The 19,920-nt window shown below is 41.2% G+C and overlaps 1 protein-coding gene across 6 annotated transcripts in view; it reads left to right on the forward strand.

Annotated features, from left to right (window-relative positions):
- The window catches only part of DAAM1 (dishevelled associated activator of morphogenesis 1), a 159,451-nt gene extending 140,510 nt beyond the window's left edge, over positions 1-18,941 (forward strand). For 5 of the 6 annotated variants that reach the window (XM_036308894.1, XM_036308904.1, XM_036308927.1 and 2 more), the window contains 8 exons: positions 772-878; positions 2,601-2,689; positions 3,569-3,737; positions 7,539-7,646; positions 8,993-9,053; positions 11,556-11,687; positions 14,870-15,040; positions 16,268-18,941. In XM_036308894.1, the coding sequence (XP_036164787.1) occupies positions 772-878; positions 2,601-2,689; positions 3,569-3,737; positions 7,539-7,646; positions 8,993-9,053; positions 11,556-11,687; positions 14,870-15,040; positions 16,268-16,477 (1,047 nt within the window). In that variant the 3' untranslated portion in view covers positions 16,478-18,941. Of the gene's footprint in view, positions 1-771; positions 879-2,600; positions 2,690-3,568; positions 3,738-7,538; positions 7,647-8,792; positions 8,902-8,992; positions 9,054-11,555; positions 11,688-14,869; positions 15,041-16,267 lie in introns of those variants that run through there. The other variant, XR_004967489.1, reaches the window with a different exon arrangement.
- Positions 18,942-19,920: the final 979 nt, after the last annotated feature.

Raw genomic sequence — 19,920 nt, forward strand, 5'->3', positions numbered from 1 at the left:
ACCTTGGGGCCCACAGAGTCAGTGTAATTTATTTTTTTAAATGTCCACAGGCATTTGATCTAGAAAATAGCACACATGCCTATGCACACATACACATATTTGTTCCTTTAAAGGAAATCAGACACACACAGAAGTACTTTTTCCACCTTAAATGGTATTTCTGTTTAAATGGTATTCCACATTCCATGTCATTTCTTCCTCCAAAATAAAGTAAAAGCTTCAAATCCCACTGCATTCCTCTCATCCAATTCTACATAGAGAAAAGAGAGAGAGAATTAGATAAGCAAAATGAATGGAAAATACACATAGAATAACTCATCCCAGCATGATGTAATAGAAAAAAGGGTAGAGCTGGGCGTCAAGAGACCCAGATTCTGTTTCTGGTGATGACACACTCTTGCCTTACGATCCTGGGGGAAGTTTTCTAACCTCTCTGGACCTCATTCGTACCTTCTAATGAGAGGGCGGGATCTCCAGGGCCCTCAGATGGTCTGTGTGAAGTAGGGCATGGTGAAGAACTGCTGCATCTGGTTTGAGAGGCAGGACAGAACAGAAAGGGGCTGGGAATGAATCTTACACCAGTTTATCTACTTTCAAGTAAAAATGGAAAGATTTAGTCGTTTCTAGTGTATCTTAACAATCACTTCTGAGCCGAGCTTATAAATTAAAAGTTAAACTTTCATCTTGGGACAAATTAACTGAAAGGGTGAAAAATTACTGAAGAAATTTAAGTTACAGACCTCACTTTTAATATTTGTGTGTCCTTTTTAGCTCTTGAAATTCGTTCCTGAAAAAAGTGACATTGACCTTCTGGAGGAACATAAACATGAGCTGGATCGGATGGCCAAGGCTGACAGGTTCCTCTTTGAGATGAGCCGGTGAGTTTAAAAATGCTTAAAGGTAAAGACGTCCCTTACTCTCTAAGGAAGTTAAACTTTTGCTTCATGTTGAAGCCTTTTTGAATTGCAGAATCTTTTCAAGTCAGAGTTGTGTGGAATTTGTTTTGCTTATTTGCATCCTTGTCCGTGGGTGAGACAGGGTCAGGGTTTCTTCACAATTATCTCTACTTCTGGGCTTTTTGACTCATGAGTTTCGACCTATTCAAGTTATAACTTCCTGGTTCCATTCAGTGTCATGCTCCTCACCTCTGATTTTGGGGGATTGTTTCTTACTCTCCCTTCTACTTCCACATCTCAATGATGGACAGACTCTGATGTCAACCTGGAGCCCACATAGCTGAACAGCCAGGTCTGGGTGTTGAGTCATGACACAAGCAGACATCACTAATCGATGGTGGCATTCTTCTCACAGAGCCTTGGCAAGCTTTCCAAGCCTTCTCCAGAAGTCCCTGCAGCAGCCACTGTTCTTAGTTGACTCTGGCGTGTGAGTTGAATGTAGGTACCTTCCCAGGCCTAGCAAATTGATTCTGCACTAGAGAAGGACCAGCAGTCCTGAAACTCGCAGTCAGCCCAGGCAGAGCACTTCTGAGTGCCAGAGGCCAACATGTGTAGCCAAGGTGGACATGCCTCTTACTCCACATTGCTGCCCAATCCAGACTTATTTTTGTTGTTCTGTCTCAACTTGCCTACTGCAGGAAGACAAAGGATGGTTTTGAAATTTTGACAGGTGTGCCCAGCAACCTGTATAGACAAACCTGATGGCCACCTACAATAGCTCCACGTAGTCTTTGTCCAGACCTTTGTGTGCATCATCTCACTTAGTCCTCCTGTCGGCCCTGCCAGGAGGGCTGTGAGGTCCAGAGCTGTTCTCTTCCATTTAACGGAGTCGTTATGGTACCTGTTCAAGGTCACCTAATAAAGGAGAGCCTGGACCGCACACCCAGGTCTGTCTGATTGCATAGAATAGATTTGGAGGAGGGGCTGATCCCTGGTCCTACTGGACTGAAATTTTCACCCAAGAGCCATATAGGCAGTGATTTCAGAAGATCTGGCCCAAAATGTCCACTCTCTCCTTCTCAGCAGCTTAGAGCTTTAACCTTGGTGGTGACCAGAGGCCAGATCTATCCTTCTTATCTGGAGTAGCCAGTTGCTATCTTGGAAGGCAGAGCTTGCCAGCCTCAGGGAGCAGAGAGGGAGCCACATGGAAAAAGAAGGTTTGGAGATGTGCGTGAGTGAGAAGACGGTATGAGGAGAAAGTCCTGGAGGCAGTTTCCTCTGTGCTTTTGCCACAGGCAGACTTGTGGAAAGCTAGAATCCAGGAGAGAAGTGTGGGAAACAACCTTTATCTGCAGCAGAAGGGGGAGTCTTATCACTTACATCCCCTTTACCCCTTCTCTGTTCAAGAACTGCTAGGACTTGGAGGAAGGGAAGGGGTCTTTAGTCAACTGCAGCCAGCCATTGTCTAATCTGATTGGAGAGGAGGACCCTGGAGCAATTGCCCAGTTCCCCTGTAGGTCTGAGGAAAGTGGGCCCTCAAGGCAGAGTTGCCTCATGCCCATGCTCCTCTCCAGGAGAGAGAGAGAGAAACAAAGAGAGAGTCTGGGGTTGGGGAGAGGGCTCTGAGGTACCTCCCCTCCAAGTCCATTGAGTGAACATAGACATATTAAGTGAATGCTCATCAGTCTATGCTTGCTTTTACAGAATTAATCACTATCAGCAAAGATTGCAGTCGCTGTACTTCAAAAAGAAGTTTGCAGAGCGTGTCGCAGAAGTTAAACCTAAAGTGGAAGGTAAAGTCAAAATCAAGCCACCCAGATTGAAAATGATGTTCATTTTAAGTGCCCATGTCCAAGTGCAATCCTAATGCATATAGTAAACAGGATTCCTTTGGTAGTGTTTTTGCTCAAAATCTTTTGGGATTCTGTCAGGTGATTACTTATTGTCAGCACCTGGCTCGCTGGCCTGGCCTGGGCTCTGGAGCTCACAACACACCTCCTGGCTCCTCTGCAGGACTGGGGTTTTGACCACATGGTGTTACTGAGGAATATATTTGACTGCTACTAGCATTAAACTTTTAACTAGCTTTCTTGCAACAGGCCTTACTAGATTTTTCTAAGGGAAGACTTGAAGCTATAAATGTGGGTTGATTTTGAGACGATTAAATGTGGAAATGTTTGAAATATGGTCGAGGCAGCTGGAGAGCACAGCCCCAGAAGGCCGGCTGGAACCGAGACCCTGCTCGGGCCCTGATCCCGGATGCCACCTGCAAACTGTAACATGCAACACACCTGGCCAATGTTTCTATCAATGGAATTGATCAGTAAGCCTGTTGATCTGACTCACACCGGGCAAGAAAGTGTTTGCAAAGGAATGTGGGAAGTGCACTTTCTGTTCTGTGTATTTCTAACTGCTTCTGGTTGATAAGTCAGCCAAGAAAAGCCCTGGAAAGGGATAGGATTGTGCAACTGCCAGTGGGCCTCTTGAACAGGGTTAGCCGGCTCTCTGTCCTCTTACTTTTTGCTTCTAATTCAGGTGTTTCGAGAGTGCCCCTGGCCATCTAACAACCCAGTCTTGCACCTTCAGTACATACTCAGTGTGTGGAGTTAGAATGGGTTTCACTAAAAAGTCTCGGTTGTCATAGTTGCGTTTGTGCATGTTTTGTTTTGAAGCGATCCGCTCTGGCTCAGAAGAGGTGTTTAGGAGCAGTGCCCTGAAGCAGTTGCTGGAAGTGGTTTTGGCATTTGGAAATTACATGAATAAAGGCCAAAGAGGCAATGCATATGGATTCAAGATATCCAGCCTAAACAAGATTGCTGACACAAAATCCAGTATTGACAAGTAAGTACAGGATCTTGGAGGACCCATGGCTTAAATCTGGACCCTCTGGTCCTGCAGTCTCCGGTGTGCACTTGTCTCTCTCACTGTTCTCTCTCACAAGCATGGGTACCCCCAAGTTCCTAGTGAGCCAATTATCCTTCATCCATTTTCAGTCCACAGGGATATCATCTAGTCCAAGTTTTTTGTTTGTTGGGTTTTCTTAGATAAACTTTTCATGTGGACTAAAGACAAATTCACTAATTATAAATGTACATCTTGCTAATTTTCACAAATTGAACACATCTGTGTAACTAGTGCCAGATCAAGAAAGAGAACACAACCAGTGTTCACATAGTCTGTGCATGACTCCCAGTCACTACCCCCACAGAGACCCGTGTTGTAGAGAAAAGGCTCAAAACCTGACAGCTGGCGATAGACGTGAAGCGTGCTGGGTTTTCACACATTGACGCTAGCAGCCATGTGAAGAAAGTGTGGTGTAAATGTCTCTTGGCTGTTCGTGCTCAGCTGCTCATCCCAAGACGCGTTAAAGTGCTGCCTATAAAGTGGGTTTCAGGTGGACAAACTGTTGGAGACACTGAGGTGTGGAAATGCCCTGGTGTCATTAGCAGGGAGGGTCATTAGCACATTCAGTCTCGTCTCCCTGAGAGCCACGTGTCTCTAAGGTTCTCGCTGACTTCAAACAAACATGCACAACTGTTTCTAAGATCAACTTCTCTGTACCTTCGTTCTTCTGTAAAATATGTGGGCTGTTCACCCTAATCATTCCTAACTAGTGAGGCTTACTGAGGCATAGCGTTATGGCCACCTAAATCCTCCCATAGGAAACAATGCGTTACATTGCGAGGCTAAGCCTTATTCTTGCGCTGTGCGGAGATGGATGAACAGAGGAGAGCTGTTGTTTTCTCACGGCCACCTTGTTTTTACTGTAAGCACTTGCTCCTTTCTCGGGCATTTCCACACTGATGGTCACCACAGCCCGTGAAGGACACGGGCCAAGTGCTGCATCACCTGCTGTCAGATAAAGACATCGGGCCACTCATTCCACTTGCCCACAGCCACAGCAAGCAGGGTGTTTGGCCTTACAGGTATTTGACACCTGTCATTGCTCTGTCTGCAGCTCTACACTACAAAACAGGTCTTATTTGGAGGTTGTAGTAAATAACTGTGGCATCTTACTTACAACATCAAGAGCAGCCATCTCTTTACGGAAGGGCGTTTTCTTCACCTGCACTTGCAAGTTGGGGAAGAGGGAAACCCTCACCACCAGTCAGTCCTGTTCTCCCACTCCTCTGCCTCTTCCCCCTCTAGCCACACCCCCCTTCCTACACACACACAAGCCTCTGATATCCTTTGCCCTCCCCAACTTACTGATAACCTGACCCTTACTGTGGGATGAACTGCTTATTGAAGTTACAGATTTTATCTACTCCACAAGCCTTTTCAAAACAAATAAAATGAAAGCATTTCTGATCTCTTTCTTTTTCCCCTTCTTTCTGCTTGTGCATATTTGCCCCCCGCCCCCCTGAAGTAGCACAGTGTCTAATAAACCTACAGTGCCTAGCAGAGAGCCTTGCCCATAAGCCCTCTTTAAATATTCATTGAATCTAATCAAACTACACAAGGGAGGGGGGCAGTCAGCATGAAGGGTACAGTCACTCTGCGTTCAAAGGCTTGTTTCTGGTCATGACAAGAGGATGATAGAATGTGCGCCTGAGTTGTTTTCTTATTCTCCAAGAATGTATATTCAGTCCAATGAGGTGTTATTTGGATAGCAAACATATATGGAAGCTCAGATCTGGTTTTATTTTTATTTTTTGCTAGTCCTCACCCGAGGATATTTTTCCCATTGACTTTTTTTAGAGAGAATGGAAGGGAGGGGGAGGGATAGAGAGAGAGAAACATTGATGTGAGAGAGACACATATCCCAACCAGGGCTGGGAATCAAGCCTGCAACCAAGGTATGTGCCCTTGACCGGAATCAAACCCAGGACCCTTCGGGTCTGTGGGCCTACACTCTATCCACTGAGCCAAACCAGCTAGGTCTCAGATCTGGTTTTAAATCTTTCTACACTAAGAAAGGTATATGTGGTCAGTTAAATTTAATTTTTTCTAAATAACAAAGCATTTCTCTGAAATAATGAAGAAAAATGGCATTTCCCTTTCTTTGATGGTGGTTGGGAATTTGCTCCCTCGGGCTGCTCCTCAGGTAGCAGGGACATGGGCAGGTAGTCACGTAGATTCTGGGAACTGCAAAGTTGACGTGCAGTGATACAGCTAGAATTTTTAACCACTGTTTTACTTTGCTGAGCAATTGTTCTCTAATTATTGAGAGAGAGAAAAATAGGGGAATTTTTTTACATGTGAGCCGTTGACTCAGAGGAACAGAATTACATTGACTCTGAAGCTGTGAGGGCAATTAGAGTGTTTTTCACTGTTGTGGAAGAGAAAACTGTGGCAGCTGCTACCTGAGCTGGAGGTGGGTGGGCTGTTGTGACAGCACTGTGAATTAGCAGCCATCTAAGAATTATGGAAATGTTTTAAAAGAAAAGCATTGTGTCCTGATTATGATAACTTCCAATAGACTAGTAGTTATTGATCCTGGCTGTTAGAATCACTGTAGAGTTTTAAAAAAAAAATACCCACACCTTACCCTGGCGGCGTGGTGGTTAGAGCAACAGCCCACACACTGAAGGATTGCAGGTTCGCTCAGGGGCAGGTATCTGGGTTGCAGGTTCAATCCCTGGTCCCAGTGGGGGTGCATACAGGAGGCAACCCATTGATGTGTCTCTCTCACATTGATATTTCTCTCCTCTCTCTCTCCTTCCTCCTTTCCCCTCCCTTCCACTCTCTCTGAAAATCAATGGAAAAAATATCCTTGGGTGAGGAATTAAAAAAAGAAAAAATGCCCACACCTGGCCCCACCTCATTCCAATTAAATGACTCTTAGTTGGGCCCACGTATCAAGTCCAGGTGATTATAGCACGCAGTGGAGTCGGGGACAACAGGGCCAGACTACCACAGCTTTGCCTAATAGTGTTCTGAGACGCCTGCCTTTTCAACCCAGGTCAGTGAGGGTTCAGACCTGTCACCACTGAAGAGGTAAGTGGGTTATGCAGTTAGGAGCTGAAGTGTTGCTAAAATTAGGAAGTGGATTCTTGGCTGCCAGGACACCATATCCATGATAGCACAGTCCTGGCCCACTTCCAGCCCTAGCCCTGAAATTGGGAGCTTTCTAACTCTCTGACCACCCTTTGCCACAACAGCAAAGCAAGTAAGTCAGAGGGGAAAACAGTTATCATAGAGGTCAAAGAAACTGTAAGTGAGAGTTATCAGTAATTGTCATCAGTGAGTTGCTGCTCTGTACTTTTAGACTTGAAATAGCTATCCTCTTTGGTGGGTTAAACATCCCTCAGTCCCCACCCCACCCTGCCTGGTATGCACTCTCTGGGCACACCTCTTCTTTGGGTGGATGCACTGTGAGGGTATGCCCCCGATGGTAATGGTTCAGCTTCATTTCAGTCACTCAGATTTTGAAGGATGTTATTTATGGGCCTTAGAAGTAATTCCTATCCCCTGTCCTTCCCTCATAGAAGATGTACCCTTCCTTTTGACATATGTTTATATAAATTTCATGTAGGCTCTCCCAATATCCCCTTCTTTTGAGAATCCTTGCCTTATAGGAACCTCCAAAATTTGAAATTAATGCAGGAATATAGCATTCTTGTGGGTTCAACCACTTGAATGTGCAAATCATATGCAGATATTAACCATGATTAATATTCTTTCCTTCTTTAATTGTAGGAACATTACACTTTTGCACTATCTCATAACTATTGTGGAAAATAAATACCCTAAGGTTCTCAACCTAAATGAAGAACTGCGGGACATTCCTCAAGCAGCAAAAGTAAAGTAAGTACAGTGAAATTTTTAGTTTTTATATCACTTGGACTGTGCCTTAGCCATTGAGAGAATCGGTTAGCTTTGCCTGAAAGGGGGCCTTCTGCTTGCTTTCCCCTGAATACTAGTATATGAAGTGAAGTTTGAACCTTACCCAAATCACTCAGATGTGTGACATGGTTTTGAATATATGTATATGTGCTCGCTCCTTTGGAGTACTCCCGCATGTGGTGCTTAACTTCCACGAGACCTCATCATGGGTTTATTCAGAGTATGCATTATGAGTTCAGGAATGTGGTTTCACTAGTACTTTTCAAAGGCAGTTATATTAAAATATAGGTAGTAAGTGAGGATAGATGGGTAAGCAAATAGAAGATCTAATGTCAGGGCGTAGCTGGTAGCTTTCACATGTGCACGCACACTCCCAGAAACCAAGGCAATCTTTTAATGGAAAGCAGTCCTTATGCAAATGAAGGCGCTAAAAATAAAAAGTGGAAAGTTGCCAAACTTTTACCACAAACTTCACACCACTTTTCAGAGACTGAGAAGCAGGCAATTTCCCTTGCTGTTCTCTCTCCTCCTACTTTTGGCCTTTTTTTTTTTTTTTTTTTTTTTTTTTTACATTTTAGCTGCATCTTTTTGTAGTGAATTTGAAAAGCATGATAAGCAGGCTTTCTCTCTGTAGAGTTTGGTAAAAGTGCACCATGTAAGACATGAAGTTAAAAATGAAGTGTTGGTGAGTTTGTTTACATGTGGATTATCAGTGATATTCTCTAATTTAAAAGTCGTCAAATAGAACGTGTTATGGAAGAAGTCCAGGGAGTTTTCTCTGTTTTTGTTTTTAAAGGCACAATAAAAACTAGTTAGTACAACCTTAAGAAAAATAATTGTTGATTGAAAGTTAAGCCACCACCTTGCAGTTTTCACATCATTGGAGCTTTAGTGAAAAGCAATACACAGTTATAAAGAGCACAGCGTGGCTGTGGCTGTGGACAAGCTCGCTTCTTTTACTTGTTCAAAGGGGGACACACATGGCAACACACTCATTTTCACATAGCGTGATTTGCTTAAGTAATATCTTTGAGATTAAAACATGGAATATTTTTGTATGTATGAAAGATATTTTTATTCTGCTATTTTTAACCTATACTAAAACAGATCTGCTGGCTGTGGAAAAGAAAAAACATAATTCCACAAGTTTAACATGGTGTTGTCTTTCTGTGAAATCTGAACATTGAAGGGAATTTTAAACATTTAAAGTAAACTGGTATGGACTTCCAAGCATGAAATATTAAGCCATCATATATTTAATACATGTAAGTCACATGTTCGTTACTAAAAGTTGCTCTTTGTAACAGCATGACGGAGCTGGACAAAGAAATAAGCACCTTGAGAAGTGGCCTGAAAGCAGTGGAGATGGTGAGTGTGTGTTTCTTTTCTAATTCCCCGTCTCGCCGCTGCGCCTGGTGCTGGTGACATCCAGCATGTGGTGTGCCCGCATACAAACAGTTATTGACTTAAAAGAAAACAGCAGCACTAAAGAAGCAAAGGCAGGTTGTGTTCAGCCAGGCAGCAGGGTTTCCTGCCTGGGAAGCAGGGCTCATTGACGTGGGCTGGACCAGATACTCTTCAGGGATCCTCATGGTGTTCCTGTCCTGTTAATAAATGATGTGTGCTCTCTCCGTAGTCATGGAACTTCTCTGTTGTGTTCAGGGAGTGTGTATTGAGCAGACACTTGGGGGTATGGCCTGTTCTCAAGGTGAGGGGTCGGGACGATTCAGAGTCCTTGCCGTCCAGGTGTTGCAATGGCCAAGAGCAGTCAGTCCAGAGAACACATTTGTGCAGCATGGCCACCTCCAGAAAAACACAGTGACGGCAAAGGGGGCTTCGGGAGAAGGGTGAAGGTAGCTTAGCCGAGGCTAGGAATGACTGGCATGTGTTAGTTAGAGGAAGCGTCCTTTCTGCAGGAGATGACATGAGCTATGCTGGGAAGAAGGGTAGACCTAGGTGCATGGAAGGGAGGATGTCCAGGGTTACAGACAACCTGGCCCAGGCCTCAGCGGGAGGGAAGCAGGTCAGACCACTGGAGGCAGTGGAAGACCATGGCTGTGATGGCACAGTGCCACCAGCTGCTGCACGGATGTCCCTGTCAGTGAGGAGCAGGTCAGGGGTGAGGAGCCTCGCTCAGGAGAATGGACATAGCTCCGGTCTGGCCCTCGGTGCGGGAGGCCGATTCGCAGGCAGCTTGGAAAGGTGCCCCTCTCTCAGATATTTTTCAAAACGATGCCATAGAAAGTAATTGACTCCATTAAAGACATAGTTCAACAAAAATTGAAGTTATAATGTCTAATCTTTTCCGTTTGCTTTTAGTAAACTAAGAAGCATGTAAGGTTTTCTTTTCCCCTGGGGAGGAGGGGAAGCTGTTTAAAAAGAAAAGCCGATGAGTGAACTTTCCTCCCAGTCCCAGTGGGCGAGACTGGGGGAGTCGTGGGACATCGTCGGTTTTCAGAGGCCAACGGAGAAGGGCCACTTGGGACGAGGCTGTTTTTCTTCCCCCCAGGAGAAGGCTTTCTTGAGCTGGAATGGCAGTCATGACCGCCCTACAGACTGATCATGAGCTACTTCACAGCAAGGCTCGGGGCGGGCCAGGACAGGGCAAGGAAGTTTTGTGTTTGGGTTTATTAAAGGCAGTTTTGCTGAAATCTCTCCGGCCCTGGGTCAGGTACACTGTCACACACTCTTCATAGGAAAGGGGCTCCAGAAGCCTCCCCTCCCCGTCCCCCGGCAGCTTAAATGTCAAGATGCAGGGTGGGAAGGAAATATAAATAGTCATGTGCCCTAATTGTGATTGGCAAAAGGTGATTATATTGTTCTTTTGAAACTATACACGAATGAAACACTTTAAAACTGCCTTCACGTCTACATCTCTCACACACAAACAATGCTAAGTTTCCAAAGTGCTAGGATTGTGGCCATTTTTTCCATCAGAGCAAGCTCCCTAATTTACGAGTTTCCACTAATGTTATGTCATTTGACTCTTGTGGTGACATAGACACTGCCCTTCTTCTACAAGTGAAGAAACTGAGGCCCAGGCCACTTGGCACGGCTTAGAACCAATCAGTGGCAGAGCTGAGTCAGAGCCCGTAGCCTGTGGCCTCTACTCGCCGGCTTGTTGGCACCTCTGCGAAAGCCGGTGAAGAAGGAAATAGATCCAGATTACATCCGTTGGCACACAGCATCGTTGTTACTGAGACTCTGGAGTCAGGCAGACCTGAGTTCAAATTCTGACCCTGTCATACATCAGTTATGTGACTTTGCATAAGGATTTAAAACCCTCTACAATGCCTCACTCATTGAGGTGTTGTGGGATTAAATAAGCAAGTGCATCTGGTAATGGTTGAAATTAAAATTCAATTTGAATAATGTGTGTTCATCACCATGGTAACAGAGAATATGGATAATTAACAATGCACTGATACTCCTCACCTGTCTGTTCATAAAAACTGAATCACTGGGTGGACAAGAAGGAAAATGGTAGCTGCAGTTGAAATTCTACCTACCCACATATCATGGTTTGGGAAGTAAGTAGATTTGGCATAGAGGGAAAGAAAAAAAAAAAATCAAGGAACCAGAGTTCTTGTTTAACTTCTATTAATTTTATCCAGATACTAATCTGCTTACATTTAAGCCAGTGTAAGGAGTCACACTGATAAAGGCAGACGATTGAATAAATTGCTGTTTTCAAGTATGTGTGCACCTGGGCATGGCCTAGCATGGTGGGCAGACGGCAGGTGGAGCGAGGGCATCACAAAATGTTCCAGAGCAGGTTTCCGACTCACTAAATTTGAGCATATGGAGAATGAGACATGGTGTGTCTGTATTCAAGGCTTACACTGACATTATCCATTTCCTGGGTTTAAGGAGCTGGAATATCAGAAGTCTCAGCCCTCGCAGCCTGGAGACAAATTTGTGTCCGTTGTCAGCCAGTTCATCACAGTGGCCAGCTTCAGCTTCTCCGATGTTGAAGATCTTCTAGCAGAAGCTAAGGATCTGGTAAGTTTCCCCTTGCAAAGGGCTGGTACTTTCAGATATTATACTATAAGTATATTTTCACCCCCCAGGCTGTGATCAATTAAAACATACCCTTTTTGTCTGCCTGGCCTATGTTGCCTTTAAGTTAGCAAGATTATGAAGTATCCAAATGGTGTAAAACCACTAAATAAACTAAGACAGTTTTCTACTGATTAATAGTGGGTCAAAGTACTTATCGCTGGAAACCAGAAAAGAGATTATGAAAACTAAAGTCAGGCAATGTGAGATCAGGTGTGACAAGACCATGTGCCTCAGTGTGCTCTCCTGAGATGCTTGGGAGGACAGGATACTCCCTCTTGAATCTCTAGCAGAACTTACACCAAGTTCAGCAGGCCAGAGGATGGCCCACATATAATATTCACAGTGGAGTATGAATTTAGAGTAATTTATTCTACTCAAAGTTTATAAAAATATGTTTTTATTTTTAGGAATTGATTTTTTTTTTTTGAGTGAGTCTGTAAACTATAATCACTATGCAATAATAGATAATTCCATGACAAATGATAAACAATAAAGACAATCAGAATAAATAAACAAGAACTTATTAAATGAGGTGTCTCTTAATCCTCTTAAGGCTTATTGCCAGAGGAATACTTTTTAATAAGAATTCTTTTTATAATTTTTGCTATTTCAAAATCTTGTGTTTCTATAAAGGAAAAATTTGTGTTGGTTAATTATTAAGACCTTTAAATTCTCCTGCCCATTTTCTCTCTCTCTCGTTATTTCCTCTTCCAAAATATATACATACTCATATACATATATAGGCATATATTCTCTCATTTTCTTTCTCGTTGTTGATAAATTATATTAAGCCCTTTCCCTGAACTATTAAGTACTTTTATACACCCATCTCTCAATTACCACAAATTTCACTTTAACTTGAATCTTTCCTTTGAAACTTGAGTAATGGATGTCATTTTTCTGTGGTCATATGTTCAGTTATAGAATTGGATGCTTGTTCTGTAAGTGTGCACACATACTGGTTAAAATTAAGAAGTAGATACATTAGATAGTCTCAACATTAAGCCCCATTTCCAACATTATTACATAAATGGAAAGACAATACATGTTCAATGACTGCTGTTAGAGGTCCAACCTCTGATGACTGCAATAGGTCAGCTATGCCAGCAGCCTCCACCGGGATAGCCCTCCGTGTCTGTGTGTGCCTCACCACTTGAAGTACACACTCGGTAAGGAAGGGGACCTCCTCCCCAAACCAGGCAATATAGTACCTACTTCATCAAGGGCTCAAACATTTTTATGGGAATCAACTGGATAGTTAACATTTTATTTAAACACACACATACACAGTGTGTTTTTTCTCTTTATTTTAGCGTGGGAACTTTAGTCTGGAACTAGTTTTCTTCATGTTTCTAAGACAAAAATATACATGACTTCATCAACACTAGAATTCCTAGATAAAAAGATCATTCAGGATGGCTTGGAGCGCATGAACTTGACTGTTTTAGAAACACAATTGTAGGCTGTCTATTGCCATTTTGTTCATACCAGAGCTTTTAGAAATGAGCTTATAAAACCATGGAACAGGCTGGAGCGCTGTATGTGGTGTGTGAAGAATGTTGTGTTTTTTCCTAAAGAGCTCTGGTTTCTAATAGAATATTTCCAAATAAGTAAAACATTGAGAACAACTCCTCAGTGATGGAAAAAGTGGTAAAGGAATATTTTATTATAAATTAAAGATATGAAATAACATTTATAAAATATCATCTACATATACACACATACACATATATAACATAATTAAAAATTGTTTATTTAAGAATAAATATTGAGGGGAAATTGAAGGGAGGTAGTCAGAAGGTACAAACATCCAGTCAGATAAGTCAGTCCTGGGGATGTGATGTTCTAAACACAGTGACTGTAGTGAGCACTGCCGTGTGCTGGGGTTGAAAGGTGTTAAGAGAGTAGGCCAAAGAGCTCTCATTGCAAGGGGAAAAAATATATTTTTCCCTTTTTTCTTTTTTTGTATCTATATGACATGATGGATGTTAACTAAACTTATTGTGGTAATCATTTCACAAATATTGTAAGTCAAGTCATTACACTGGATACCTTAAACTTAAACAGTGCTGTATGCAATTATATCTCAGTAAAACTGGAGGGTGGGATAAAAAATAAAAAGAGACTAAATATTGAAAACATTTCCTTTAGGTAGATAGTATCACTGAAATGTCAGAAAAACTTAATAATTAGGCAAGTCATGCCAAAAAAAAAAAATAAAAGTAGTTAGAAACTTTTGTGATGGGACTGTATAAACTTTATGGTCTAAATATGAAAAAAAAAATTAAAGTTCTAGAAATTTTTAAGTAGTGAATTAGGTCTAGAGAGTGATCATTTGCTTGACTTTGAATCTAGAAACACCATTCTTAGTAGCTTAACAGCCTTAGGCCATTACAGAGAAAGAAAAAGTCCAACCAACAGTTTGACCAGCATTGAACATATTTGAATGATCGTAATGACGCTGGCTCCTGGCAGCATGTGATTTCAAGTTATGAAGATAACTGCCAGAAGAACTAAAATTAGAAACAGTTAAAACTAAAAAGAATGAAAATACTATTTTATCATGTACATATATTTTAATATAACTTTTAAAAATTCTCCCTTAATCAGTTATTATTTTCTAATTGAGGCCCAGGAAATATGATAATACTGGCATTATTTATTATTAGAAAGAGCATCTAAGAAGCACTGGATCCCATTTGTTTTTGATATTGACCATATGGCACCAATAAATGATATTAAACTACTTCAAAGAAAAGTTAAAAGTACAAGTTTCCCTACCCCTGCTGAGTTTGCTATTAGTTTTATGTCTTGAGTGCTCTGCCCTATGATATTTTGCTTTCTTGTTTTTACTACTGTTTAGTTAATAAAAAGTCATAGGAGGTAATCATAGATTTTAAGCTGAAATGAGGCAGACAAGAATAAATGGTTTCAAAAGTCGAGGAGTATTCATTCTTTTACTTTAAAAATGACAGAGAGACATGTTTGGCAGCCAAGGATAAATGCAGGCTCACTCAGACCCCGCAAGTTAAATTTGGCTCAACTTGAGCTTGAGTGCTGGAGGGATTTGATAGTGGAACTCTCGTGGAACACCGGATTTACTAAAACCTCCTTCTTTCCAGTTTACTAAAGCAGTGAAACACTTTGGGGAAGAGGCTGGCAAAATGCAGCCAGATGAGTTCTTTGGCATTTTCGATCAGTTCCTTCAAGCTGTGTCAGAAGCCAAACAAGAGAATGAAAACATACGAAAGAGGAAGGAGGAGGAAGAGCGCCGAGCGCGCATGGAAGCTCAGGTAAGAGAATGATGGGTTAGTTGGCTAGTTGGCCGATCCCCCCTCCTAGAAGGTCTGTTGCTTCAACTCTTGGTTTTTCAGTAGCACTCTGGTGTGCTGGCAAGAAGGAGGGCACTCTCTAGAATGCTGTTTGGAGTTTAAATAGGTAGCAAGTTTCCCTTGGGCAATTTGGCATCTGCCTCCAAAGCCCCCCAGATTATATCCACATTCCTTGATCTGGAAACTCATTTCTTAGAAATTAGTCTAAAGAAATCACCATAAATTTGCATGAGAACAGCAGTCTTTATAATTGCCCCAACTGCAGACAATCTAAAAAGGCATCAGTTCTAAAGGAGTAATAGCTACATGGAGGAATATTTATGTAGCCCTTAAAAGTCATGTCTTCGAAGACTAATAATGCAAGAAAGCTTACAAAATGATTTCTACACAAAACCTTTTTTTTTTAAATGTAAAATAAGTGTAAATACAGAAAATAATAGTGGTGCGATATTCCCCTAAAAAGTTCACAATGATTATCTCTTGATAGTAGAATTAACCTAGTGTATGGTGACAGGAGAAGACTTGACTTTGGGTGGTGGGCACACAGTACAATATACATATCTTGTAACGTAGAAACCCACACCTAAAATCTATATGTTCATGTTGACCAATGTCACCCCAATAAATTTAATAAATTACTAAATAAAAGAATTAAGGATGAATTTTTTTCCTTTTTGTGTATCTGAATTATCCAAATTTTCTATAATGTATGTGTATTATTTGGCTTTTAATAATAGTAAGTTGCATAGCGAGTTCCAGGCATTCACAATAGATACCGGCTAAGCCTTTGATGTAAGGAGGGTGGCCCGATGAGTATTTGCTTTTAGTCTCTCTGTACCATCAAGGAAACCACTATTTGGGGTCAGTTTAATAGTGATGATGTTCTCATTCCATTATAGAAATAGAAATTGCTTCAATTGCTCTTTAACTGGAATATCATTAGGTTTACCTAGATTCTAGATGGCGAGATTCTAATCACCAAGTAGTGCTCACTTTTCTCTATTGATTATTGCTTCCACAATAAGCAATGTCCCAGTGACCCCTCTCTTGTGACTCTGAGGGGGGTTGGCAGCTGTAGATGAACATGGCTGGTGTGGCTGTAGCATTGCCATGTGTCACAGAATTCACCACCACTGTACACAAAATACAGCACTTTGACACTTCTAAGAGGGTGCTTTCTGTTTGCAGCTCAAAGAACAACGTGAAAGGGAACGTAAAATGAGGAAAGCTAAGGAGAATAGCGAGGAAGGCGGCGAGTTCGATGACCTGGTTTCAGCTCTGCGCTCGGGAGAAGTGTTTGACAAAGACCTCTCTAAACTGAAGCGGAATCGCAAACGCATTACCAACCAGATGACGGACAGCAGCCGCGAGAGACCAGTCACAAAACTTAATTTCTAATTTTCCTTGAATACTTTTTTAGAAAGCTCATTAGCAGCCCTTTGAAGTGACTAGAACTTTTCATTACACTGCCTTGCAATCCGAACAGTGGCAATTTCTCCTTTCATCTGTGAGTGCAGGTGTGAGTGTGTGTGTATGTAAATGTATGTGTATATGTATATTAGAATGTATATAGAAGTCTGCGTGTTATATGGAGACCTATCTGTATGGTTTTTAAAAACCTACGTTACTGTTTGTGCCCTGAAGCCCTTGGTGTATGCATTCATACTGAGTGTGGCTCGTCTTCTTCCCTGAACACCGCCTGTTCAGAAGCACAATTCTATCTCCTGAAAGAGATGACAGAGACATTCCCTAGAGTAAAAGGACAAAAAAAAAAGCTTGAAATATGATATGGTCTCCAAGCTTGGTGTGCTCTGGAATTATTTTCATTGGTGAAACCGGTGTTGGAAAGATACAGATTTAAAGTGGTTTTGGTGGTTGCCCATGTGATGCCGGTGCATCGCTTCAGGACCTGACAGGGCGAGCTCAGATTTCTGACGTGGGTGTAGGGAGGCGTCTGTAACTGCTCATGGAGGACATCTTGCACACAATCTGAATTATGTAGAATGTCAGTCAGAATCTTTTCATCTATTTAAAACTTGGACATCAATTTTTTTTTTCTTAATTTCACTGAGTTTTCTGCCAAGCATCCTAATGATTTCTTTACATTGCTTTTGGGAAGAACACTATCAAAATGCAATCTGTGCTCTTGTTAAAGAAAAAAACTGCCAGAGTGTGCTTGTTCTAACAATAAATAAAATTCCCACCCAAGACCTAAAAGGAGGGATTCTCTGAAGGATTAAAAATTATTTTTAAAATTGTTTATGGGGTGCCTTCCCCTCCTTTTTTTTTTTTTTTTTGGTATTATCTATTTTCAGTCTTTTTTAGGACAAGCTGTGTCTTTTGTAAATATAGGTCTGGACTAAAGAATACTTAGTAAATGCACAAAATGTCAACAACACCAACAGAGATGCCGAGATCTGTTTAGCTCTAAGTATGTCTGAAGTGCTTTCCTGTTATATGTTGTCATTTTTAATTGTGTGTCAGTAAAGCTACCTGTAAAACTTCAGTCCAAAAGATAAAGCTCTCAGGGAGAAATGGATAAAAACAATGAACATTAGAAAATAAAATATAGATACTTACCATTAACCTACCAACTCTTAATATTTTTAAATTATATGGTATATAAAGGGGGCTGTTACTTTTTTTTTTTTGGCTTTGCTTTATTTATTTGTAGTGGGGGAGGAGGGCTAAGGGTCTCTCTTTTCTTTCCATCTATCCTGTTGTGGTTGGGTTTCCTGTGGAGAGAGTAGTTTGTCCTGTTGCACTAGAACATTATTTACTCACTAAATTGAGTTTTTCATTCAATTAACAAATATTTATTAAACACCTACTATGTGCCAAGCATAGTAGGGCTACAATAGTAAGCAAGACAGAACCTCTGCCCCCAAGGAACTCATGTTCTAATGGGGATGTTAGGGGTGAATAAAATACCAATGCGTGCGCTGTATAGAAATTGTGCTATTTAAAAATAGTTTGTATAAACTATAATGCTTAGCGCGGACGGCAAGGTCCCTGCGCTGTGTGGAAGCTGTGAAATAATGCTCTAAGAGTTGTCAAGAGCTGTGGTTTTCATTTTCCCCTTCATTGCAAACTTAGTGACTTTCTACAATTAATGGAAGTAAATGACTAGCAAATAAAACATAAATACACAGCAGAGGTTGGGCTCCCCCAACCTTTAGTTACCAAGGTCTGCAAATACACCATGTTAAAGGTGCAGGCAGAGACTGTTCAAAAAAGGCTTGGAGATGAGGAGGAGTGGGATATGCTGATGGATTTGTCTATTCCTTAACTAAAGTGCCTCTATATATATTCTTTTCTATTTATAGCAGGAGAATTTGGTCTGGCTCCATTTGGGGACTGCATTTTGAAAATGGCTTTGTTTTACAGTTTAAGGAATAGACAAGTGGTTGGAGAGTCACTAAAGGAGCAAGCTGTGTGTCATGTCCCTGTTGCCCTTTCCAATCATCCTCATTTTGAGATGACCATCCTGGTTTGCCTCCTATGCCATTTCCATTTTTGGTTTCTTTCCCCAAAAGCTGTGTGCAGGTAATTCCATGTGCCATTGTTGGAAAAAAAAAAAAAAAATCTACTTTTTTAGATTGGTGCTGGTGTAAGTAGCCACTTTTCTCTCTTGGATGTGTATTTTAAAGTTTGTGTTTTTTTAAATTAATGCCAAAAAGAAAAAGCATTATAATTTGTAAACTTAATTGTATGTCTTGTATCTTATTAGCTTAGTAGTTGGACCCACTTAGTCTTTAGGTGCAAAACTGTTGCTATAGTACCAAGAAGAAAATGTTGTATGTGTTATGAAATTGTACATTTTTTAAATAGCAATATGCAATAAAGAGATGAATTCATTGGGTGTATGTATTTGCTTTCTATGCGTTATTAAAGCAGCATTATTAATTTTTTGCATGTTCCACCATTAAATTTAAGTATTGCAAGTTATTTACTAGATCAGAAATATATACATATTTTTTAACTTGTACATACTAGTCCTGGAAGGGTATAGTTTTCTGCTATGGTAGCATTCAGCATGTCCACAGCCTACAATATGCTACCTCTTTCTATAACCTCTTTGTATAACTCTGTGTGAGTTATACGGTTTCATGGTGGGGCTACTGATAAAATTATTCACCTGGGGGTATTGAAAAAACTGTAGTCTCTAGAATCAAAATCTATTTCATGTTGAAGCATTTCCTCTTTAAAAGTTAATTTATGATATAGGTTGATATGAGAAGTGTTGCCTGTTCCAAACAAGGAAGGTGTATTTTATCCTCTGAAAACTGGGCCTTTTTCTTGGCCCCACATCACTTTGGCTGCCTGGCTATCCTCAACCCATTGTGAAGTCAAGCTGAAAACAGACGTCCCGGTGGTTGATGGAGGACCCAGGCACTTTCCATCTTCAGAATGGATTGATGATGTCCTTGTAACCCATCTTGTTTTTCATCCAGTCAGTAACACCTTAATCAATAAAGAAAAAGTTAAAAAAACACACAAATATATATTTTATTTTATTTTTAAAAAGGCTACTTTGTTCTCTGATGCTTTGTTTTCATTCAGATGGAAGAGAGCCTTCTACTCATAGGTATATTCCATTCCACAAATATACTGAATGTACCTACCATTGCCTATTTGTATGTTTGAGCATGAAGCTACATACAGAACCACCTAAACCTTCAGTTGCCCTTGGTGTGTTAATAGAAGTAGGGGAAAACATGAAACTTTCAGATCATTACATTTACTTTTATGTCTTTGGTTCCTCCCCCCCCCCCCCACACACACACACACAAAATCATCACTGGGGAAAAATGTGCTTCTGTCAGGAGGTGAAGCTATCT

This window comes from Myotis myotis, unplaced genomic scaffold, assembly GCF_014108235.1.
Source record: "Myotis myotis isolate mMyoMyo1 unplaced genomic scaffold, mMyoMyo1.p scaffold_m19_p_1, whole genome shotgun sequence".
In the NCBI taxonomy this organism is placed as follows: Eukaryota; Metazoa; Chordata; class Mammalia; order Chiroptera; family Vespertilionidae; genus Myotis; species Myotis myotis.